At 41.3% G+C, this 25,933-nt stretch overlaps 1 protein-coding gene across 3 annotated transcripts in view; it reads right to left on the bottom strand.

The window, feature by feature from the left end:
- Positions 1 to 25,933, bottom strand: part of MET (MET proto-oncogene, receptor tyrosine kinase) — a 137,209-nt gene that overhangs the window by 83,614 nt on the left and 27,662 nt on the right. For 2 of the 3 annotated variants that reach the window (XM_040411368.1, XM_040411377.1), the window contains one exon: positions 13,404 to 14,609. In XM_040411368.1, coding sequence (XP_040267302.1) covers positions 13,404 to 14,609 — 1,206 coding nt within the window. Of the gene's footprint in view, positions 1 to 13,399; positions 14,610 to 25,933 lie in introns of those variants that run through there. The other variant, XM_040411384.1, reaches the window with a different exon arrangement.

Genomic DNA, 25,933 nt, shown 5'->3' with positions numbered 1-25,933 from the left:
GAAAACAGCCAAGATAAGCTAGGATCCCACTGTATGATGATCACTGAGACTATGCCTATTCTATCATGCTGTTTTATAAGTACAGTATCTGCATAATTTGCACGACTTGACTAAATACAAATGACAGCCCCAGAGAGAAGTTGATGAATTGACTGTCGAATGTTATTTTCATCACGTTCTTTATAATATATGGTGGATTTGGTATTAGGTAGGGCTAACACCTCATTTCTAATCTTGTCCACTAGAATGAAACATTACTTTAAGAGGAGAAATCCAGACCATTATTGTTGTTCTCCAGGATTTATTTCGACTACGTTTTATATTACTGTTTTCAGATCACTGTGATCGGTGTGAAGGCTTTTTATTATGCAGCTGTGTTATTACTTTTAATTTAGTCAAAATTACTAGACCAAATGATGTGTGGGATTCAGCCGATAAGGTCCCCAAGGAACCATTTGTCTTAGTTTAGTTTATTTTATCTTATTGGACAAGTTTAGAGGAAGATAAATCTATACGAGCTATTGTGGTTTTTTTCCTATTGAGTATTGCAATTGTATACTTTAATTAGATTGCACAAGGAAACTAATGTTATTCATATATCATCTTTTTTTAATTAAAAATAAACCTAAAGTGGTTTATACAAGGTTGTTGTCTAATTTTTCAACAACTGATTTGTTTTGCATTTCCAAAAATATAGAGGTCATGTATGTGACAAGTAGCTTTTCCATATAATAAATGGTCCAAATTAATAGTTTCATGAAGACTTTTTGGAATGATCTCACCCACTGTTTAAAAGGCGTTGACCCATCACTAGAATATGCCATCAATGTCAGATAGGGGTGGGTCCCACCTCTGGGATCCACTCCTATCTCCAGAACAGGTCCCCCAAAGTGAAGAACAGCACATCACACATGTGCAGCCACATCTCCATTGACCGCTATGGGACCGTCAGAAATAGCAGTGAGATGAATGAAAATAAGCCCTGACCACCAGGTGGCCGGAAAACAACGGTACGGGCAAGCGCTCTGGGGAAACAGCATAGTTGTAGTCAGGGGCGGACTGGGAACATAAAGTGGCCCCGTTTTGTAATCGGGTCCAAATTGATGGGAGGCAGGGCCAGCAATACCATATTGTGGCACATTATACCACCCCTAACAGAGCCAAATACCACAGTCTATCACAAAATACTACCAGCAGCACAAAATACATCCCCAAAAACTTCCACTGGCCACCGTGAGGTCTATGGCCAATCCGCCCTGCTTGTGGTGCTACACTGTTTCCATAGCTCCCATGTACTGCAGTGGGAGCTACTGATACAGCAGAGCGCCCACCTGCTCTGACGTTTCCCAGTCACTTGGTGGTCTAGCCTTGACCGCAAGAAGAGACAACCCCTTTAACAGAAACTGATGATCACTTCAACAATGGTTTGGATACTTGAAACAAATATTAAGGAGGCATATGTGAATACACAGAAATAGTTGCTGAACCTGTCTGAGTACCACTTGAGGCCAAGAAGGTTTTTTTTCTGACAATTTTTTTGCCTTTTCACATTTTTCAATGGCAAAATGTAACTGCTATCCATAGTAATTAACCACACTACAGCTTGTAGTTTTAAAACAGTCCTGTCAAAAGAGTATTGGATGCTTTGGGCAATAATGAAATCTTTATTCGCAAATCATGGAAACACCTCTTATATACCTAAAAGCTGTTTTTCTGTGTGCATACTATGAATAACGCTGTAACCATTCACAGGAAATCTGTCAGGGAACTGCTCTGAGGGCTCAATCTATAGATCTTATTTGTACTTTCCTAACAGCTTTTGAGATAAATTCTTGTCAGTTTGATAAGAACTTAGCTTAAGTGTTTATGAGCTGTCAGGATTTCAGAGATACATAGATACACTGAAAGTGAAAGCTGTAGAGGAAAAATTTGAGGAAAAGTTTGCATTAAAGATCAATTGAAATGATGTTTCTTAGCACAAAAAACAATAAAACTACTAACTTATCTGCTTTAAAAGTGACCACATCAAGTATTCCTAATGCTCCTTTTAAGTTAGTCTAAGCAGAAACAAAAACCACAGAATACAGTACTCACCCACAAAGCTCTCCACAGTGCTGCACCTCCATATATCTCTTCCCTCATTTCCATCTACTACCCTGCTCGTGCTCTCTGTTCTGTTAGTGATCTAAGATTAAAATCCTCCATAATTCGGACCTCTTTCTCTCTTTTTCTGGAGCTGCACCTACTCTCTGCAATGATGTGAAAATCAGGTCAATTCCCAACATCCCTACCTTCAAACGTGCCTTAGAAACCCATCTTTTCAGGCAGGCTTATCAAGCTTCCTAAACTGACTGTTCCCTTAGTTCCCCCAACTCCTCAGACCTGAATTAGATCTTCTAACAGTCCACACACCCGATGTAGATCGGCCTACACCACTGCTTTCAGTCCAAAATGGCTCAATCACTACTTATCACAATCAACTACTTTTTGTGTCACCCCCACTTCCTCATAGATTGTAAGCTCTTGAGCAGGACCCTCACTCCTAGTGTTTCAGTTGTATATTAGCCAGTTATGTTGTGATGTCTTTTGTTTTGTACATGAACCCTCTGAATTATAACGCGCTGTGGAATATGGAGGCGCTATATAAATAAATATTATTATTATTATTATTAATATTAAGCAGAGGTGTAAAGCAGTACTAATAGTCCGCCATTGACATTTTATTAGCTAATTATTATTTATTATTAAAGCGCCATTCATTCCATAGCGCTGTACATATGAAAAGGGGTATACATACATAATACATACATCTAATCCTGGTTCGTGTAGTCTTCCCATCTTTAAGACCCATAAAGTACAAAATGATGTCATTATGTAATGAGATAGATTTCCGATGTCTTTACTTAAGGCATAAGACGTACGTTGAATGTGCATGTCACAGAGTGTAATAACAGCCTGACAGTATGTTGATTTACTCGTTTTCAGCCTTAAAACACATGGAACACATTTGCTTTCGCTGATGTAATTTCGGTGGAGGGTACTGTGGGACATAACCTTACTTCGACCTTGTGTCTCTGGGATGATTCTATCCACATCTTGGTTAACATACTAAAGCTAATAAAGGCTATTTCCAATATTAACACAGGCATTTATGATGTAATAACAAATCTTAGGAGGGTTGAGTTATGAGAGTCAAGTTTTCTTGAATTTCCTAACATGTGATGTTTCAAGTACAGCTAGCAGTTTTACTAACACATGGTACTCACCCTTTAACACCTGTTTACACAGTACCCAAGTATCCTGCAGAGGTTGTCCCTAGGGCACCTAACATGGCTGCTATAATAATATTCCTACAAGCTGTGGCTTGCTTGAATACACTAGGGCACACACATTAGAAGAATGATGGCCAATGCCGCCATTTTCAGTCGGATCATCTAATGCATTTATGAGCCTTCTGATATCTTTCGTAGGGAGAGAAAAAGGTTAGGCAGTTAGATATCAACATGCTTGATCCTTCAGCTGGAAGCAGCTTAATCTGCCCTCTCCTTTTAGAACAGCTATCTAAAATGTATGGCCATCACAATTAAAAGGAAGCCAATCGAACACCCCACTGAATAAATTAATTCAACACTATAGTCAAAATTTAACCCATAACTTGCCAGAAAATGAGGCAAATTTTCCCCTTAAAGGGAACCTGTCATCAACTTTATGCTACCCATACTAACGGCAGCATAAAGTAGAGACAGGTGAGTTATTTTTAAGGGATCTGTCATTTATAAGTTAAAAGTAAGTGGTTGCCAAGAACCAAGATCACAGTCATTGCAGACTGGGCCTGGCAAAGAGTCCCGGCCACCTGAGAAGTCATGGTTATTCATGATCTCCTGTACTCTCACCCACCTGCTGATGACTGACAGTCTTCTACCTAGTTTTCTCCCTGTCTGTCTAGGAGAGAACTGCCAGTCATCAGCAGATGGACGGGAGAGCAGGAGATTATGAATAACTGACTCTTCTCAGGTAGATGTGACTCTTTTCAAGGCCTGGGCTGCAATGATTATGAGGCTGGTTCTCAGCAACCACTTACTTTTAGCTCATGAGTGACACACCGCTGAGATCAGCATTTCTGTCACTACTTCATACTGCCCTCAGTGAGGTCACCGTAAAGTTGATGACAGGTTCCCTTTAATTGTGAAAACTATACTTGATATAGAAAGAACTCTGTATTCTGGGATCTCAGAGCTATCAAACTGATCTGAATGACTGAAGCTTGAGTATATGTCTCATTTCCTTGCAATCTTCTCATCTTGATCTGGAAACTTGAAAGAAGGGAAGTCTTTTAAACAAAGGGACACTTAGTTTCTTACATTATAATGGACCCAAGATATGACCTTTTCAGAGCCCCATTTATCCATCCTCAAACTGGTTTCAGTGAAAATGCCTTGGGTCCCCTGGTTATTCCTGGCCTGCTATACGTGGACAAATGCTCGATCTACTGTTTGATGTAACTCTACTACTAGGACACTGAGGATTTACTACTGGAGTGAAAGATGAAAGCACGAGTTTTATGGCTTTTGATAGATGTCTTATACTTAATTCAGTAAATGACCATTACATTCCCTGTATAAAATACATTGCCGTGGAACAGTGAAATCTGTGACAAGAAGGAGATATAGTAAGGTAGAACATTCCCGATATTGCATGGATTGTCACTGATATGATAAACTAACTCTTCTCTAATCTAGACCCGATGTGCATATGAAGAAACAAGAGATCAGATCATGCATGAAAAGGTTTTATACTTATTGCCGCTGCAGAGAATTAAATTTTTTTCTTACTTTTGGCTGCATAATACAATCTTCTGCCAGTGGCACTTAGAACATGCAGAAACCATATCTTAATTATACAATATAGCAAACTTAGGCCTCTTTCACACTTGCGTTGTCCGGATCCGGCGTGTACTCCACTTGCCGGAATTACACGCCGGATCCGGAAAAACGCAAGTGTACTGAAAGCATTTGAAGACGGAACCGTCTTCCAAATGCGTTCAGTGTTACTATGGCACCCAGGACGCTATTAAAGTCCTGGTTGCCATAGTAGTAGTGGGGAGCGGTATACTTACAGTCCGTGCGGCTCCCGGGGCGCTCCAGAATGACGTCAGAGCGCCCCATGCGCATGGATGACGTGATCCATGCGATCACATGATCCATGCGCTTGGGGCGCCCTGACGTCACTCTGGAGCGCCCCGGGAGCCGCACGGACGGTAAGTATACTGCTCCCCCGCTCCCCGCTACACTTTACCATGGCTGCCAGGACTTTAGCGTCCCGGCAGCCATGGTAACCATTCAGAAAAAGCTAAATGTCGGGTCCGGCAATGCGCCGAAACGACGTTTAGCTTAAGGCCGGATCCGGATCAATGCCTTTCAATGGGCATTAATTCCGGATCCGGCCTTGCGGCAAGTGTTCGGGATTTTTGGCCGGAGCAAAAAGCGCAGCATGCTGCGGTATTTTCTCCGGCCAAAAAACGTTCCGTTCCGGAACTGAAGACATCCTGATGCATCCTGAACGGATTTCTCTCCATTCAGAATGCATTAGGATAAAACTGATCAGGATTCTTCCGGCATAGAGCCCCGACGACGGAACTCTATGCCGGAAGACAAGAACGCAAGTGTGAAAGAGCCCTTAATGGTTTTTACTAATGTATCCAATGTAACAACTTTATATGCTCAAATATGAAAATTGAATGACAGACAATTCCAAATGTGGGGACTGTTCTTGAGATATTAAAGTGGTTGTGGCAAGTATTAAAGTTATCCCCTAACCACAGGATAAGGGATAAATAACTACCGTATTTTTCGCCCTATAAGACACACTTCCCCCCCCCAAAAGTGGGAGGAAAATGGCAGTGCGTCTTAGGCTACTTTCACACTAGCGTTGTTTAAATCCGGTGTTCAATTCCGACACCGGAACAGCCCGCCGGATCCGGAAAAACGTGTAAAAACGGATTACATTTGAATCCTGATCAGGATTTTGATCACAATGAAAAAATGCATTGGAAAAAACGGATCCGCCATTTATGGACTTTAACTTTTTTTTCACATTTTTCAGGTTTAACACGCAAAAGCCTGATCCGGTTTGACGGAACACACGGCGCTGGATGTGCCGTCAATGCAAGTCAATGGGAAAAATACCGGATCCGGCGTTCAGTCAAAGTGTTCAGGATTTTTGGCCGGAGGTAAAAATACAACATGCTACGGTTTTCTGAAAAGCCTGATCAGTCAAAAAGACTGAAGTGAAGACATCCTGATGCATCCTGAACGGATTACTCTCCATTCAGAATGCATTAGGATAAAACTGATCAGTTCTTTTCCGGATTTGAGCCCCTAGGACGGAACTCAGCGCCAGAAAAGAAAAACGCTAGTGTGAAAGTACCCTTATGGGGCGAATTCTGCTGTTTACACTGATGCACTGCCGACGGCATGCTGCACAGTACGGCCGGCGGTGTATCAGTAGGGAGGAAGGAGGGGCTGGGGGCCAGCATCTAGTTTTGTAATGGCAGCGGGGCCCGGTGCAGTCACTGTATTCTATTGCACCGGGCCCCGCTCACTGTACTAATGGTATCTACGGTAACTGCAGGCAATGTTTAACTATAGAATATGTTAGATCCTGCAGCCTGTACTTATGACCATAGCAGGCAGGAGGCAGGAGGCTGGGCGGGCGGGCACTAGCAGCGTAACTTCCTACATCACATGCCTGCTCCGCCCACTTTATGAATAAAGCAGGTGGCGCGGGCACGTGACGTAGTGAGTTACGCTGCCAGTGCCCGCCTGCCCGCCCAGCCTCCTGCCTGCTATGGTCGCAAGTACAGGCTGCTGGATCGAACATATTTTACAGTTAAACATTGCCTGCAGTTACCGTAGATACCATTAGTACAGTGAGCGGGGCCCGGTGCAATAGAATACAATGACTGCACTGGGGCCCCGCTGCCATTAAAAAACTAGTGTAGATGCCAGCCCCCACCCCCTGTATTGGGGGTCATTCACAGTGGCTGACACTGTTATAGGAGGGATCTGTGGAAGTATAAGATGCTATTTATCTGTCATCCACAGATGCCCCCATAACAGTGCCATCAACAGACACCCCCATAACAGTGTCAGCCACAGACCCCATAACAGTGTCAGCCACAGACCCCCATAACAGTGCCATCCACAGACCCCCATAACAGTGCCATCCACAGATCCCCCATAACAGTGCATCATCCACAGATCCCCCATAATAGTGTCATCCACAGATCCCCCATAACAGTGCGTCATCCACAGATCCCCCATAATAGTGTCATTCACAGGCTACCATTGGTTCAAAGCCCACCAAAAGCACACCTTTTGGTTAAAAATATTTTTTTTCTTATTTTCCTCCTCAAAAACCTATCTTCTTGTCTTATGGGCCGATGCGTCTTATAGGGCGAAAAATACGGTATTCAGTAGGGGTCCAACCCCTGGGACTGCCGGAAATAATTGAGCACTGTTCTCAGCTATTTCCAACAGTCCCATAAAGAATGGATGGCGTGGCAGGGGCTCATCAGGAAGGGAACATGGAACCCCCGTTCTCAGGATTGGTGGGGGTCCCAGACTGATCAGTTATTTATCCTATGAATAAGGGATAACTTTCATACTTGGCACAACCCCTTTAATATACTTAATGCCAATCCAGCCTTCAGCTTAGCAACATGTGAGATAGACTTAGTAAGGGTATGTTCACATGTGGCAGATTGTTTTAGACTGAAACTCTTTCCATATATCCCAAAGGGGTTGTTTCAGCAGAATTTTTCTTTTACAAAACCCATTTAAATGTATAGAGTATTCAGAGAAATGTATTTAACAAACCTGCCATGGGTGACCATACTCTAAGCACCCATGCTATAAGCATACATCTAAGCACCATGGCCTGTAATATGTCCGTCCCAACCTCTGATTATTCAGTGCATCTACTCGAGGCTTGATAGTCACAGTCACAGCGAGTTGTCAGAAACCATGCTTTGTATGCAGTATCAAAGAAATGTTGCAGTAATGGAAAGGCAGTAAAACTGTATATAATGATTTTATAGGAGGCAAAAACAGCAGCTTGGTAACTGGTTGAAATTGGGTGATAAGTCCAGCCTAACCTGAGAGGCACTATATAACTGCATAAATAACAGTTTCCTCAGGTCATGTTATTACTGGAAATACTAGCTTTGGCAGCAGCAGAGGGCAGATAATGACCCTGGACTCCTGCGTATTTATGTCCCAATGCCTGCCAATGAGATCTGTCAGCAGAAACAGACTCGTTTAACAGAGAATACACTGTCAATGTACAGGCTGCTGTCAACACAGATGTGTAAACCTCCGAATGGATGTGCAGAGCAGGCGTAAGACATTTTATGAATGTTATAACGCTGAGGACAGGGCCTAGCCATAAACCTGCTCCTCACCACTGCAGCCTGTAGACAGACAGCGGGAGAAAGACCAACCGGTGGTGGAGAGAAACGGCAAGGAAGAAAGAGGTCAGTATGTCATCTTTTTTATTTTTACAGCATTTGGGACCATTACTATATATTTTTTTTAATGATCTCAGACAACCTCTTTAAAGGGGTTCTCCAGGAATTAAAAAAATGAAAATACTTAAATATTATTTATTAATAAATATATTCACAAATATCTTTCATTAGTTATAATGGCTCGTTTTGCCTAGGGAGCAATCATTGGGAGTAATAAAATGGCCACACACAAAACCTCAGTACACACAAAACCTGTCCTAATCACACAGGAGGACAAGATACTTCACCACAATGAGCCATAGAGCTGCCTCATCCATTCCTCCTCTCTGCTCTGCTTGTCAGGAATCATGATCCTGAATACAGGTGAATCTCTGTGGTAATGGAGTTCATGAGGAGACATGAGAGGAGGGTGAGGTGTGACTAATAAGCAGCAGAACTTGTATGCAGTCTCCATTACCACAGCCCCACATTACCAGTGTCTGTCCTGTCCATCCTCTCCGTATTTCATGTCTCCTCATGCACTAAATTCTCCAGAGATTCAGCTAAAGTTCTTATTAACTTGGCCCTGTCAAACAAAGTGCAGGGGGTGCAGCAGTTGCAGAGAGCTGAGCCTCTAGGTGTAACAGCAACACCCTCTTTGCTCCTAGAGCAGGGATGGCCAACCTGCGGCTCTCCAGCTGTTGCAAAACTACAACTCCCAGCATGCCCTGTCTGCCTACAGCTATCAACCTACAGCAGGGCATGGTGGGAGTTGTAGTTTTACAACAGCTGGAGAGCCACAGGTTGGCCAGCCCTGTCCTAGAGGCTCATTTGCATATATTAAAACATCATTTTTCTCAGCAATGCGGGCACATATGAACATGGGGCCAGCACAGATGCCTTCAGCTGCCAAGAGCACATGTAACAGGCCAGCCGGTTCCATAGGTACAAATCTGCTGACAGATGCCCTTTAAGTAATTCTGCAAGAAAATGTTTTGCCTATGGATTCTATGTAAATCTACTTCTTGCTAAACTACCAAATATTAGTTAGTTAGTAAGAATTATGGGCCAGATAGAAGGGAGTATGATTACAGGACCAGAATAAACAGGGTTTGCTTTAAAAATAAATTTTACCTTCAATATGGGAGGATACCAACTCTGCCAAGATGGCAGATGTTTGGGAAAAGAAGGGTCAGGCATGTTGGATTTCAATATACTCCATCTTTTTGATAAGCCACCCCCAGAGGTGTTTGGCTTATTCCCCTCTCCCCATTCAGAACAAATGCTTGCTTGGCCTAGCCCAGCATCCACGTGTATGAGGGGGTTGGGGGAAATAACTGTAGGGTCCATGTTAAGAAGTGGACATCTGGCTGGTGGACATTTACCATTACAGAGAACAGAGATCTCTGTAATCCAATTACACAGGACGTGTTGTATTAGGGGAAATTATTTTTAAGCTTTCAAAGACTTTTAGTCATCCCGTTAGTCATTACAGTTATTATGTAGGACGGTTTTCATAGAGGGAACTGAAACATGGTTATTAAACGTGTTACTGAAGAGGAGACACAAAGCTGGCTCAGAAACCACACTGTGTACCATTAATGAAGTAATCTGTCACTTCTCATGTGCAACTTTAAAACCAAAGAGCCTGGACTGATGTGACATCTGCCATGCTTTGAAATAAGACTAGAAAATTGAAAGGGTTAATCCGAGCTGCGCACTGGTGTCATTATATTCTCCTGAGACATGCTCTATCAACATGCAAGAGATTCTCCGGGGGCATCAGCGGCTGACCAGGCTCAGTATGATACCAGGGTATTGTCTGATTTTGGGTAAATTCATGTACTCCTGTAAAGCTTTTTACCTGCTCCAAATAATCATGTTCCACAGTTGGGTGGATTCATCTATGTGAGTTATAAAGACACCATTGGTCAGGATCTGAATGAACTCCCTTACTGGGGACCCTAATATTAGTCCTTATCATGGATCTGGGGTAGTTGTAGCTTACGTTTTTACAGCTTTACACGATGACTGGAGGAGAACACACACTTCAGATAGAAAGACTTGGTCTTATGCTGCTAATACACACTATTTTAAGGCTGGAGAAGGATGTAATGTGTAAAGAGGTAGCCCAGCAGATATCAGTAGAAAAGGGGATCAATATACTGGATTTCACCACTCTTGATCCTTTGCCCCCACTGGAGACAGGATACCTGTGGCAGCAGCTTGGTGGTCTCTCTCCATTGCAATAAACATGCATGGCACTGTTGGACCATTCGTTTCCCTGACCATGCTTTGGTTTCCCTGGTGGTCTATACCTGCCGGCATCCCTCTGCTCCTTCCTGGTGGGCATGACTGCCGGTGTAGTATTCTGCCTACTCACTCCATGCTGCATCTGCAGCCTCTCACTCCTCGCCTGCAATGCCTATATCTGCCTCTAGGGTGCACACTCCCTCTGGCTATTAAAGGGCTAATGTTTAGCCTTCCTCTGGGGGGAGGTGCTAAGCAATAAGGTTCCCTAGCTTGCTATACCCTGCCAAGGTGTTTGTTACTGTCTGATCTCATGTTCTTGACTTTTGCCCATTTACCTTATTATACTTGTTGTGCCTGCCCTGACCTTTGGTCTGTTATCTGGATGAAATTTACTGTATTTTGCTTGCCCTGACCTCAGCTTGTCTATTGGCTAAGATTTCGCCTGTCTCCTTAGTGCCACGCATCGGAGTCTCAGCTGTCACTGAATGGAAAGTACTCACATAGGTAGCGGTGGTAGTTCCCCTGCAGCAAAGACCAGACAGATCCCTGTATATGGATGAAAGTGTGAAGACCAGGGGAGCCATTTAGGTAGCAGTCTGAAGAGTAGCCCTAAGTCGAATCCATTCAGTGACACAGTGGGTCCACACCAGTTGGTTTAGATGGAGGAATGTCTACACCCCAGGTCTCCATAGTGTCACATGGGCACCTAGAGTTGTAATGCCATATGTTGCAATATATCAAATGTTTAGCCCCAAAAATATCGGCTGACCATACCACAACCAGATACTTATTAGCTCTGTTCAACTAGTCAATGTGTTAATTAGCAGGCCATAGTTTTGGATGCGTTCAGTTGCAACTAGATTGTGGTGAAAGCTGATTGGTACTTGAGCTATTATAATCCCATTTTATAGCCCTGTCCTATAACAGTTTACAACACATCTCCCAACAAAAACGTCTCTCACTGTTGCTTGGATTTTAAGTTCCAATACAAGGAATGCATAGATAACAATGAGCAGAGTTTTCACTATGAACACTTCCCCCTGCCATTCCCTGCACCCTGCTTTTCCCTGCACTTCTTCTCTCGGCTTCTACACACTGGCATAGAAGATTAGGATTCTGCTTTTGGGGATACTATAAGATGATAACAATACATTGGGTTGATTTAGCTGCTTTGGAACTGATATTAAAATATTGAAGGTGATCAACAAACTGGGCCATTTCTGTGGATTAGAGACATGAGCACTAGTAATATATGGAGTCAGATCCCTGCTACACCAGGGAATACAGTACCCTTATCACTTACAGAGGAGTCGCATTTCTCAAACAAAATGTAAAGTTTAAAAGTTCAAGTAAAGCAGAAATGAGCAGTATCCTCAGCAATGAGTAATCTCACTGCTGACCCATATACTGCCCTACACAGAGATGCATCACATGATGGAGAGTTACATGTAATGTGATTAATATGGAGCATTTACATGTTATAAAAATGCCCCATCACCCAAACTTACCCAATTATTTCCCACTTGCTTTGGCAATGCTAAAATGTATTTAGTCCTGCCAATAAAGCTTATTTGATTTGATAGAAGTAGATGGACAGATAGATATGAGATAGATAATAGATAGATATGAGATAGATAAATAGATAGATAGATAATAGATAGATATGAGATAGATAGATAAATAGATAGATAGATAATAGATAGATATGAGATAGATAGAAGATAGATAGATAGATAGATAGATAGATAGATAGATAGATAGATAGATAGATAGATAGATAGATAGAAGGATAGATAGAAGGATAGATAGATAGATAAATAGATAGATAGATAATAGATAGATATGAGATAGATAGAAGATAGATAGATAGATAGATAGATAGATAGATAGATAGATAGATAGATAGATAATAGATAGATATGAGATAGATAGATAAATAGATAGATAGATAATAGATAGATATGAGATAGATAGAAGATAGATAGATAGATAGATAGATAGAGAACAAATAGTGCTATTTCAGGTGCAGTTTTACATTCCGGCACCTAGTACAGATTACATTAACCAATCAGCAACACATCTTGTCCTGCACTAGTTGTAATAAATCGGCCCCATCATTTTGCATACCTTGCATGATTTTATGTTACTTTGACTTCCACAAATAGTGGGGCAATACAATTATATTGCATGGGATGTATTTCTTTAGGGCACATACAGGACATTGATCTACATTTTATTACAATACAGGTGAAACTCGAAAAATTAGAATATCGTGCAATAGTCCATTTATTTCAGTAATGTAACGTAAAAAGGAATTGCATTAATGTAGCTTAAAATTAGAATTTTGTGAAAAGGTTCAATATTCTAGGCTCAAAGTGCCACACTGTAGTCAGCTAATTAATCCATATCCCCTGAGCAAAGAGTACCTCAAAATTGTGACTTTGGGGTTTCATAAGCTGTAAGCCATAATCATCCAAATTATAACAAATAAAGGCTTGAAATATCTCGCTTTGCATGTAATGAGTCTATCTCATATGTTAGTTTCACCTTTTATGTTGCATTACTGAAATAAATGAACTTTACATGATATTCTAATTTTTCGAGTTTCACCTGTACAAAGAATAAAGGAAGACATAAAACTTACTTTTTGGATGCATGCTTGGTAGTTGTCTCTTCCATAGAAATGCTCCAGACACTGGCTGTTCTTTTCTGCACCATTGTCAAAGAAGTCATTGATCATGTTTATGGACATGGCACACAAAGCAGATCTATTCGATACTTCAGCAGAGTCGGAATTACTCTGGGCAAACACAGCATATAAGATATCTTCTGTTTCATTGAAGCCTAACTCTTTGGCCAAGGTTTTACCTGCTTTGCTTACATACGCAGCTTGTAAAATGTTGAAATACTCACGATCGGCCAATCTCTTTCTGCGCTTTTCTGTATAAATACATACTATGGGCATCTCAACATAAGACCGCAGTTCTGGATCTGAAGAACAGAATCGGACAATTCTTGTGTGGTAGGCTGAAGAAGTCAGGGATTCCCTTTGTACTGTTAAAAAGTAAATAAAATTTCCACGTTCAAACGTATGAACGTATCGGATCGGATAGGACTCTCTCAACTCGGGGAGTACATCCAAGTAGGAATGATCTGTGAGGAACTCAAAGCCATCTTGTGTCTCCTTCTGTCTCCTGACTGATAAGGAGTGAAGATTGGATTGTGACTTTGATAAAGTATTGCCTACATAAAATTTGACAAATCTGTCCTTTACCGTCACCAGGATTTTACTCCCCAGCTCACTGACAACACAATCTGGACAGGTGCCTGTGATGTTTTTAACTGGAGCAGAATACAGGCAATGAACATCACTAGATATATCCCAAGGTCTCTCAGGGTTCAGCATGTGTCGTTGACATGTTCCTTGGTTTATGCTTCCACAACTTATAAGTTGATCATCATAGAAGTCTTCAAAAAGTAGTGCCACATTGACATTGTCATTCCATGTGCCATTCGATAAAGGTACCTCATTCAGACATCCTTCACATGGTGAACCACAGTTTCCATGGTCTAGCACAGGCCCTGTTTTGTACTCGGATACCTTAGTAAGGTTTTCATTGAGTACATAAATTTTATTTACAGCTCCCACATATACGTAGCCTTTGTGCTGGAGGAAATTTTGGATTGGTGTGTCAGTGCTGAAGGACTTAAAGTGGTATTTTAGATCCAGATTCATGTCTGACATCTGAGCTGCATCTTCGCATTGTTCCAGGCTGTTTTGCACTAATCCGAAGATGAATATTAGTACTGAGGTAGCAGGGGCATTTCTTAGCATCTTGAAGCAAAGTACCTGCATGAAGAAGAGCGAGAGTTCAAGAAAAGGGAACAGTCAACAAGGAACACAAAAAACATGAGGAAATGTCTAGATGGCACAAAGAGGACAAGTAATGCGGTCACTGTGTGAAAATCGGTATCCTTGAGTTTTAACAAATAATATACTGGACTTGGCCTTAACTCAATATTAAACAATGATAGCCTGTGTCTAATGTGGTTTCAGATCTAATTTTGTCCCTGCATTGATTAGGTTTACAAAGCTCACACTTTTCTTTTATCTTAAATTACAGTGGTGCGTTTTGATGTGGCTCAGACTGATGACCAATGTGACATTTCATACTCTATGAGGAGTCGAACTGTGGCTTCACACAAGTGTGAGCACCGCAAACATAGTGTGAGTCATGCATCATGTTGTTCTAGTGATACTACATCGCAGTTCTTGAGTAACACTTAATCACACTATGTAGGGGGAATCAGATGTTGTTTGCAAGGACAATTGTGAAGAAAAGCTCACAGTCGTTGTTCCATGATCCACCCCCACCCGTTGACTGAAAATATCCTATATACAGTATACGCTGTGTACAAGTCATGTCGGCTCATTCAGCTTCTTTACGTCTTTCCCAAAGGATTTTTAAGAATAGGTAATAATAAAGTGAATGTATTCATTGCTTTGCAGGACATTTCATGATTTTTACATCCTTATACAGTTGGGGCCGCAGTGTATGATTTGTATGAGATTATACAAAATGGTCTTCCTTTTTTTCCAGAAACAGTGCCACTCTTGTCCATGGATTGTGTCTGGTATTGCAGATCTGCTACATGTTCACCCTTTTACTCCTATTATTCCTACTACAGAAAGTGATGGCGTATCGCTAGAATAGGCGACCGCTTTCTGATTGGTGGCTGCTAAAATGCCATGACCCCCATGATAGGGCTGGTTTAGTTCTGTGACCCTTACACAGTTTTTCTCTACATAGCAACGCTCCCAGTCACCCACTGCGCAGGGAACTACAACACACAACTATGCAGAGGACCCCCACTGTGCAGCACTGCATCCCCATCATGCTCAAGACCATTGGGTCCTGGCAGTCTGACCTCCACTGAATTATGATATGTCCTAATTACGGTATATGTCATCACTTTGTATCACAGGATTAACCCTTTAAGGAATATCATTGCCCATGCGCCTACTACACTACAATATATTGGGAAATTGAATGACTAGCATTGAACATATCTTGAAGTAGTAAAGTAATTCCCCTATACTAAGAGAGTCCACATCAAACAGGAGCATTCAAATCAATGCTGTTTTTCTATACAGTTTTGAAGCAAAGACTAGCAGTGGATTTAAAACTGTGCAAAAGTTATATATACAGTGGATATAAAAAGTCTACACACCCCTGTTAAAGAGACAAAGATAAATCATTTCAGACCTTTTTCCACCTTTAATGTGACCTATAAACTGTACAACTCAATTGAAAAACTAACTGAAACCTTTTAGGTGGAGGGAAGAAAACAAAAAAAAACTACAATAATGTGGTTGCATAAGTGTGCACACCCTCTTATAACTGGGGATGTAGCTGTGTTCAGAATTAAGCAATCACATTCAAAATCATGTTAAATAGGAGTCAGCATACACTTGCCATCATTTAAAGTGCCTCTGATTAACCCCAAATAAAGTTCAGCTGCTCTAGTTGGTCTTTCCTGAAATTTTCTTAGTCGCATCCCACAGCAAAAGCCATGGTCCACAGAGAGCTTCCAAACCATCAGAGGGATCTCATTGTTAAAAGGTATCAGTCAGGAGAAGGGTCCAAAAGAATTTCCAAGGCATTAGATATACCATGGAACACAGTGAAGACAGTCATCATCAAGTGGAGAAAATATGGCACAACAGTGACATTACCAAGAACTGGACGTCCCTGCAATATTGATGAAAAGACGAGAAGAAAACTGGTTTGGGAGGCTACCAAAAGGCCTACAGCAACATTAACCCTTTCATGACCAAAGGTCATTGATGCCCCAGTGTCCAGGTCAAAATTTACAAATCTGACATGCGTCACTTTAAGTGGTAATAGCTTTGGAACACTTTTACTTATCCACGCCATTCTGAGATTGTTTTCTCGTGACACATTGTACTTCATGACAGTCATAAATTTGAGTCAATATATATCACCTTTATTTATGAAAAAATCCCAAATTTACCAAAAATAAATAAAAATTAGCAATTTTCTAAATTTCAATTTCTCTGCTTCTAAAACAGAAAGTGATACCTCATAAAATATTTATTACATAACATTCCCCATATGTCTACTTTATGTTGGCATCATTTTGGAAATGTTATTTTATTTTTTTAGGACGTTACAAGGCTTAGAAGTTTAGAAGCAATTCTTAAAATTTTTAAGAAAATTTCCAAAACCCACTTTTTAAGGACTAGTTCAGTTCTGAAGTCACTTTGTGGGGCCTATATAGTAGATACCCCCATAAATGACCCCATTGTAGAAACTAGACCCCTCAAGTTACTTAAAACCAATTTTACAAACGTTATTAACCCTTTAGGTGTTCCACAAGAATTAAAGGAAAATGGAGAGGAAATTTCTAAATTTCACTTTTTTAGCAGATTTTCTATTTTATTACATTTTTTTCTTTAACACATTAAGAATTAACAGCCAAACAAAACTCAATATTTATTACTCTGATTCTGCGGTTTACAGAAACACCCAACATGTGGTCGTAAACTGATGTAAGGGCGCACGGCAGGGCGCAGAAGGAAAGGAACACCGTATGGTTTTTGGAAGGCAGATTTTGCTGGATTGGTTTTCTGAACGCCATATGTTTTTTATTTTTCTACCGATCGTCTTGTGCAGGGGCTCATTTTTTGAAGAAAGAGTTGAGGTTTTTATTGGTACCATTTTTGGGTACATAGGATTTTTTGATCATTCATTATTACACTTTATGGGACAAGGTGGCCAAAAAATTGGCTGTTTTGGAACCTTTTTTTTTTTTTTTTTTTTACAGCGTTCATCTGAGGGGTTAGGTCATGTGACAGTTTTATAGAGCAGATCGTTACGGACGTGGCAATACCTAATATGTATACTTTTTCTTATTTATTTAAGTTTTACACAATAATAGCATTTCTGAAACCAAAAAAATGATGTTTTAGTGTCTCTATAGTCTGAGAGCCATAGCTTTTTTATTTTTTGGGCGATTGTCTTAAATATGGGCCTTTTTTTGCGGGATGAGGTAACGGTTTGATTGGTACTATTTTGGGGTATATACGCCTTTTTTGATCGCTTGCTGTTGCACTTTTTGTGATGTAAGGTGACAAAAATGGCTTATTTTTTTACACCGTTTTTATTTTTTATGGTGTTTATTGGACGGGGTTGATGATGTGATATATTTATAGAGATGGTCGCTACGGACGCGGTGACACCTAATATGTGTGGTTTTTGTTATTTTTTTTGTTTTTTTTTATAGGAAAAGGATTTTTTTTTTTACATTTTTATTTATTTATTTTTACTTTTATTATTTTCAATTTTTTTTTTATCAGTTCCCTCTTGGATCTTGAAGATCCAGTGGGGCTGATGGTTGTACTATACTTTGCAATGCTTTTGCATTGCAAAGTATAATACAATCAGATGCCTGTAGGTGGCAGCACCGGACGCCTATGCCATGGCAACCGGACGCCTTTGCAAAGCGTCCGGTTGCCATGGCAACCATCGGGCGCTGCGATCGCAGCAGCCCTGATGGTTGAGAGAGAGGGAGCCCCCTCCCTCTATTAACCCCATGGATGCCGCTACTGCGGCATCCATGGGGTTAGTGCTCGAGCAGAAGCTTTAATCCAAGCGCTTTGCAGCGCTTGGATTAAAGAGCTGGCTTGACGTCTATACACGTGATAGCTGCACGGGGTATGTGCAGCTATCACGTATATATACAGATTGCGGTCGTGAAGAGGTTAAAGGAGCTGCAGGAATATCTGGCAAGTACTGGCTGTGTGGTACATGTGACAACAATCTCCCGTATTCTTCATATGTCTGGGCTATGGGGTAGAGTGGCAAGACGAAAGCTGTTTCTTACGAAGAAAAACATCCAAGCCAGGCTACATTTTGCAAAAACACATCTGAAGTCTCCCAAAAGCATGCGGGAAAAGGTGTTATGGTCTGATGAAACCAAGGTTGAACTTTTTGGCCATAATTCCAAAAGATATGTTTGGTGCAAAAATAACACTGCACATCACCAAAAGATCACCATACCCACAGTGAAGCATGGTGGTGGCAGCATCATGCTTTGGGGCTGTTTTTCTTCAGCTGGAACTGGGGGCCTTAGTTAAGCTAGAGGGAATTATGAACATTTCCAAATACCAGTCAATATTGGCACAAAACCTTCAGGCTTCTGCTAGAAAGCTGAACATGAAGAGGAACTTCATCTTTCAGCGTGACAACGACCCAAAGCATACATCCAAATCAACAAAGGAATGGCTTCACCAGAAGAAGATTAAAGTTTTGGAATGGCCCAGCCAGAGCCCAGACCTGCATCCGATTGAAAATCTGTAGGGTGATCTGAAGAGGGCTGTGCACAGTAGATGCCCTCGCAATCTGACAGATTTGGAGTGTTTTGCAAAGAAGAGTGGGCAAATCTTGCCAAGTCAAAATGTGCCAATCTGATAAAGTGCTGTAATAAAATCAACAAAGTATTAGTTTAAGGGTGTGCTCACTTATGCAACCATATTATTTTATTTTTATATTTTTTCTTCCCTCTACCTAAAAGATTTCAGTTTGTTTTTTAATTGAGTATACAGTTTATAGGTCACATTAAAGGTGGAAAAAGTTCTGAAATGATTTATCTTTGTCTCATTTTTTTTACATCACAGAAACCTGACATTTTAATAGGGGTGTGTAGACTTTTTATATCCACTGTATTTGTCCATTACTGCTTCCATCCACGTCTGAATCAAAAGCTGCCACAATAACTTCATGTGTTATTCTGGCTTAAGAGGACCGGATGCTCAAAGGTCCTAGAATTTATCAAGCACTGAACAACACAAATTTTTAGTTAGGGTACATTCACACTTGCGTTAAATTGCGTTTTTTTCCAGATGACAACCGGAGAGATGGATCCGGTATTGCAATGCATTTGTGAGACAGATCAGGATGCAAATGGTATCCGTTTGCATACAGATTGCCGTATCCGGCGACGGAACTGCCTGCCGGAATCCAACAACGCAAGTGTGAAAGTACCCTTAGTTGTAAAACATAGGATGTATTAGATATTAATATAGAAATAGTGTTTGTAAGACTGTAAAAGATGCATATGCGTCTGGTTCAGCTTATTGTTCTGTAATGCTGAAAGTAAAAAAAAATCCTCGTCTTAGGGGGTAAAAAAATTCCTTCTCCGCTCCAAATCTGGCATCAGAATAATTTCCTGGATAAAAACTGCAGAGAAGTTTCCAGTGACCAGTGATTAGTAGACTGGTAGAACTTGTATGTTCTGTTAGGGCAGGGTTTCTCAACTCCGGTCCTTGGGACCTACCTACCGGTCAGGATTTGAGAATATCCCACAGAATATCCCACTTGTGGTAAGACCTGATGCATGGACACTAATTCTATCTCCTTCTCAATACTAAGGAAATCCTGAAAACATGACCGGTAGGTGGGCCCCGAGGACCGGAGTTAAGAAACCCTGTGTTAGGGTGTAGACACGATATGACATGAAATAAAAGACAGTTATGGAAGGGCAGTAGTTGTTTTCTGCTTCTTGTTACCTTATCAGCCATTTGGCCATATCGTAAAGCTAGCACTAGTGATTAATGACATGAGTGTTTACTACCAGTGACTAATGACACATACTGGTTTCCATTAATTCTTGGCAATGGTCTGTGAGTTCAGGTGTAACTTGTATGCAGGCTCTCACATGAAATGTATTCTTCTAAAGGATCACTAGAAAACCTATCAGCTGATTAAACATAGAAGCCTTAAAGCGACCCTCCAGTTCAAGAAAGAAAATCACATTAACTGGGGGAAAAAACAAAACACTACATGGTGCCCTATGCCTTTTTAGCTGCAGATCCTGGGCTACTCTTCAGTCATTCAAGGTGGCCGCACTGCTTCTCAGACCATATGATGCAAACTGTGCATCGGTAGCCCAAGACACTTTCTACTTGTCTAGTCCTGCTCTTGGATTGGCCATTACTGTCCACATGAGCATTGCTGGCCAATCAAAGGGCAACAGGATATATCCATTCCGCAAATTCTAGAACATGTCCTATTCTGGCCCACAATGTGGACGAAAATAGCCATTTCTATTGATGAAGAATGTACATGTAGGTATCACAAGGAAGGTATCTTTTGCAGGTTTGAGGATCAAAGTATGGACATAGTCATGAGCGTGAGGCTTTGTTGTGAGGGTTGCATTATGGGACTGTGCATTATACCTTGTAAGCACTGAAAGAATATTTTGTAGTTCTGCACTGGACATGGTATTTTCATGCTGGTCTGATTTACTGGTATTGAAAGGTAAGAAGTCATGTTTTCTGTCCCTTTGACAAACAGGTCCTGGGGCTACAAGACTTGTGGTTCTGATGTAAACTGTAACTTAAACCTGGAGATAACAGTGTCATTTTCCTCCCAGGGCCATACAGAACGCAGGACAGAGAATTTAAAGAATATCTTGTCTCTTTGATGATCTGCACACATTTCTCTGTATTTTTGTCCTCCTGAACTTTCCCAGGACAAGCTAAAAATGGGATTCCTTGTGAAACTGATCTATTCTGAACAGGTGTCTCATAGCGCCAGTAAATCAGCATATTCCGTCTTATCACCTTTCAAGCCAGTTTATAAGGAGGGAAAGATGAAGAGCAATAAGGTTAAAGGTCAGAAATACATCAATGGAAGAGAATGGTTGTCATCCAGTGCGGAAAAGAGACATCAAACCCTATGTGTGCTATAGACTCATATGTGAATCTAATCATTAAAGGGGTTTTCAGGGACTTTCATATTGATGACCTATCCTCAGCATAGGCCATTAATATCTGACCAGTGGGGTCTGATTCCTCTTCACAGTGCAATGTATCTCCTTCGTGGTCCATCAACAGCCAATCACTACATCAGAACGGGTGTGGTTGGGGATGGGTGAGTATTGATTTGGGGGATGGGTGAGTATTGATTTGGGGGATGGGTGAGTATTGATTCTTTACATTTTTTAACCCATTGTGAGCCTTTTGTAGAAATAAAATTCCATAATTCTGGAGATACTTGATTGCTATGCAATAAATTATTAATCTGAACAAATGGCAGCTAATATATTAGGATTTGTGGTGCCCCCTATTAATAATTTTACATGACCTTAAACGTGTTGTGGGCGAATGGGGGAGGGGGGTAGACAAACCTCCCTATTTGGCCTGACCTGTAAAGGAAAGATTACTTATCTGCTTCCCAGCGCCAGCTCCCTGCTCCTTCTCCTCCAGGCCTGCAATGCTCCACTGGGCTCCCTCCATTTCAACATACCGGTTTGACATTGCTGCAGCCAATCACTGTCTAAAAAGTCACCAAAAAGTTGCATCTCCACACGAGGCAAGGGGGTCCAGTCTCTGTCATGGCCAGTGATTGGCCGCAGTAATGTCAAACTGGATGTTGGCATCGAGGGAGCCCTGCCAGGGCCTGGAGGAAAAGGGGTTGTGAGCCAGCCCGGAAAGCAGGTAAGTAATCCTTCCTTTACAGATCTGGCAAAGTGGGGGTCTGCAAAAAAAAAACAAAAAAAAAAAACATATTCTGGCAGAAACCCTTTAATGGGGCAGAAGTGGTTGTCAGCAGCAGTATATTGTATTTCTTTAATGCTTCACAATCTATTTACATTTATATGTGGTCTCTGGGTTGAGAAGTAATATACTGCAGCTACTGTACCATTCTTCATTAAGATGCCCATACACTTAACCCTTTCAGCCCCCAAGTTTTTTTTTCTCATTTTTGCATTTAGGTTTTTCACTTCCTGCCTTTCTGGGGCTATAACTTATTTACTTTTCCGTTTACATAGCCGTATGAGGGCTTGTTTTTTGCGGGAGAAGTTGCACTTTCTAATTCCACCATTTAATATTGCATATGATCTAGTGGGGAGCTGGGAAAAAATTCCAAATGGGGTGGAAATGAAAAAAACACACAATTTCACAACGGTTTTATGGTTTTTGTTTTTACAGCGTTCCCTATATGGTAAAACTGATCAGTTACTTTCATTCTCCAGGTCAGTATGATTACGGCGATACCACATATGTATAGTTTTTCTTGCATTTATATATAAAAAAATTTAAAAAACTTGAAAATGTCTTTTTCTTTTCATCGCCCTATGCTGACCTCTATAACTTTTTTGTACTTATGTGTGTATGGAGCTGTGTGAGGGCTCATTATTTTGCCGGGCAATCTGTATACATGCTGTTTTGCGGGCAGCATCTTTAAAGTCACGGCCAGCACCGTACATTTACGGCACTAGTTGGAAAGGGGTTAATATGGCCGACCATTAAAGCCTCATTCACCTGACAGCTATTCCATTTGATTCAGCTGAGCATGCATGTTTCTGCCAATTAGCCACTGCCAGACTCATCTGGCAATGGGTTATTATCCTACAGGAACAAAGGATTGTTGCAATTTAGCATGCTGGATCCCTCCTCACTCAAGCATCTGTCATTTGAGAAAAGACATTAAACCTTCATACATTTTAAATTATCGCCTGATTCTTTTGAAAAAGCCAGGTTTGGCCAGCATTTATCTAATGTGTATGGCCTGATTTACCCTCATGTTTACAAGCATGTGTAGGTCAACTGTGTACCTTCTAGAGAAGAATACAGGGGGACAAATATCAAGTCTGCTTCGCCAGTTTTGGGGCGTAAAAACATTACAAGGGATTGCCGTGTGCGACATTTGGTGCATATTTTGTGCTACGTTTTGTCAAATTTTGCAACATTTGGTGAGCCTCTTCACTTTTAGAATTTCTGGACTGAAAAGTAGGTCAGGATTTCAGATTACAACACCTTTAAGTATCATTTATGATCTGTGACTTTTTAAAAAGTCACCAAAAAGTTGCATCTCCACCAGAGGCAACCCCCTTGTGTATTTTTACAGGCATAGGTGTACACCATATTGCACATGTGCCAAATATATTATTACTGTGCGCAATTTCATTCATCTCACAAAGCAAAGACAGGCTTAAAACTGACACCAAAACCACCACAAATGATAAATTACCCCCACAGTGCCTTGCCACAGAGTGCAATATGGGTCTTCAGAGCAGACTATGCAATCTTATAGGTCTCTATGCCTGAGATTGGCTCTGTGCACGAGGCTTAAAGGGGTATTCCCATCTGAGAAGATGGGGGCATATTGCTAAGATATGTCCCCATTGTCTGATAGGTACAGGCCCCACCGCTGGGACCCGCAACTATATGGAGAGCGGAGGACCTGGGTTAGGCCACCACCAAGCGCTTTCCCCACAGAAGTGAATGCACACCCACCACTTTCATGTGGCCGAGGGAAATAGCCGAGCCAGCGCTTGGCTATTTTCGGCGGCCCCATAGAAATGAATCGAGGGCGGCTGCGCATGTGCAGTGCGCCCTCCACCACTTTCAGGGCTCCGTTCTCGATATCCTAGCGATAGGCCCCCATTGTCAGAGATGGGAATAACCCTTTAATGTTAGATTTATAGCTACTGAATCTAGAATGGATGAGTCAAGCGTATGGTCTGCACGTAGAGATCACGGTGCAATAAGGTTAGTATATTCTTGCAGGCTTTATTTGAATATTTAGACACTATATCATACACATATATTTGTTTAATTAATTACCTGGCAAAGAGTATGTATATTAATTGACTTGCTCTCAGCTTCAAAGCAGTCTTTCTACCTCTGCTATATGTCAGGTGTTATGTTTTAATGTCAGTTGTGCTCTATATTTGCTATCCAAAGTTCCTAAACTGGCTGCCCATGTTTACTTAGCAGGCTACTGTTTAGCTAGAAGTTACCATGTGGGGAAGTTAGATTAGAGATTAAAGGGAATTTGTCTACAAAGCTTTTTTTTCTGCTAAATGCCTCTGCATTTCTGCCACATTATTACTGGAACTCCTTTCTTCTGCTGTATGGTCTTTACGTAAAGTATGCCATTCCGAAAAAAAAACTGTTCTCCTGTTATAAATTTTTTTTTAAGTTATGAAAGTGTCAGTGGTACATATAGCTCCTCTCATAGGTTGCTTGATGCACACAGGGGTAACTAGGAGCAGCACACTATATGTGCAGGGTCTGCTCTCCTGAACATAGGTAGGTATAGAGCAGGACCTGCCTGACCTGAGACCACCGTGGCGCTGAGTAGGTGGGCACAAATGTGTTTTGATCAAAATCTATTGGCTGAGAGTCTAATGCCTCATTCACACAGTCAGTGATTTCCATCAGTGATTTTGAGCCAAAACCAGGTGCGGCTCTGAACACAGAACAGGTGCAGATCTTTCCCTCATACCTTATGTCTGTGGAGGCTCCAGTCCTGGTTTTGGCTCACAATCACTGATGGAAATCACTGACCAAACACTGACGTGTGAATGAGGCTTAAGGCCCCTTTCACACAAGCAAGTTTTCCGCGCGGGTGCAATGCGTGAGGTGAAGGCATAGCGCCCGCACTGAATCCTGACCCATTCATTTCAATGGGTCTGTGTACATGAGCGTTTGTTTTCGTTTTTTTAAATTGCAGCATGTTCTATATTCTGCGCTTTTCACGCAGCCCTGGCCCCATAGAAGTGAATGGGGCTACAGTCAGAAACTCATTGCATCCGGAAGCAAGTGCGGGTGCGATGCGTTTTTCACTGATGGTTACTAAGAGATGTTGTTTGTAAACCTTCAGTTTTTTATCACGTGTGTGAAAAACGCATCAAAACGCATTGCACCCGCGCGGAAAAAACTGAACAATTGAACGCAATCACAGACAAAACTGACTGAACTTGCTTGCAAAATAGTGCGAGTTTCACTGAATGCACCCTGAACGCATCCTGAACGCATCCGGAGCCAATCGGTCACGCTCGTGTCAAAGAGGCCTATGATTTTATTATTAGAGTGAGGGCTTAGTCCATAGATAATGTTTGTAAAACAAAACATGCAATGCAACAGCTCTCTGCAAACCAAATAAAGTACAACATTGCATAATAATTGCAAGTCTATACTAATAAGTTAGAGATGCTTGGCAAATCATTTTGTACAAAATTATTTGAGCCTGTCTGCCGGTTTGCATCTATTGTGTTAGTACATTTTATTCCGGGATTTTTCTTATAAATGCAGCCATGCACATCCGCGTAAATTAATTATCATATCGGGCTTTTATC

The sequence above is a fragment of the Bufo bufo genome, chromosome 1, assembly GCF_905171765.1.
Source record: "Bufo bufo chromosome 1, aBufBuf1.1, whole genome shotgun sequence".
In the NCBI taxonomy this organism is placed as follows: Eukaryota; Metazoa; Chordata; class Amphibia; order Anura; family Bufonidae; genus Bufo; species Bufo bufo.
This window is presented reverse-complemented; position numbering and strand designations above follow the sequence as displayed.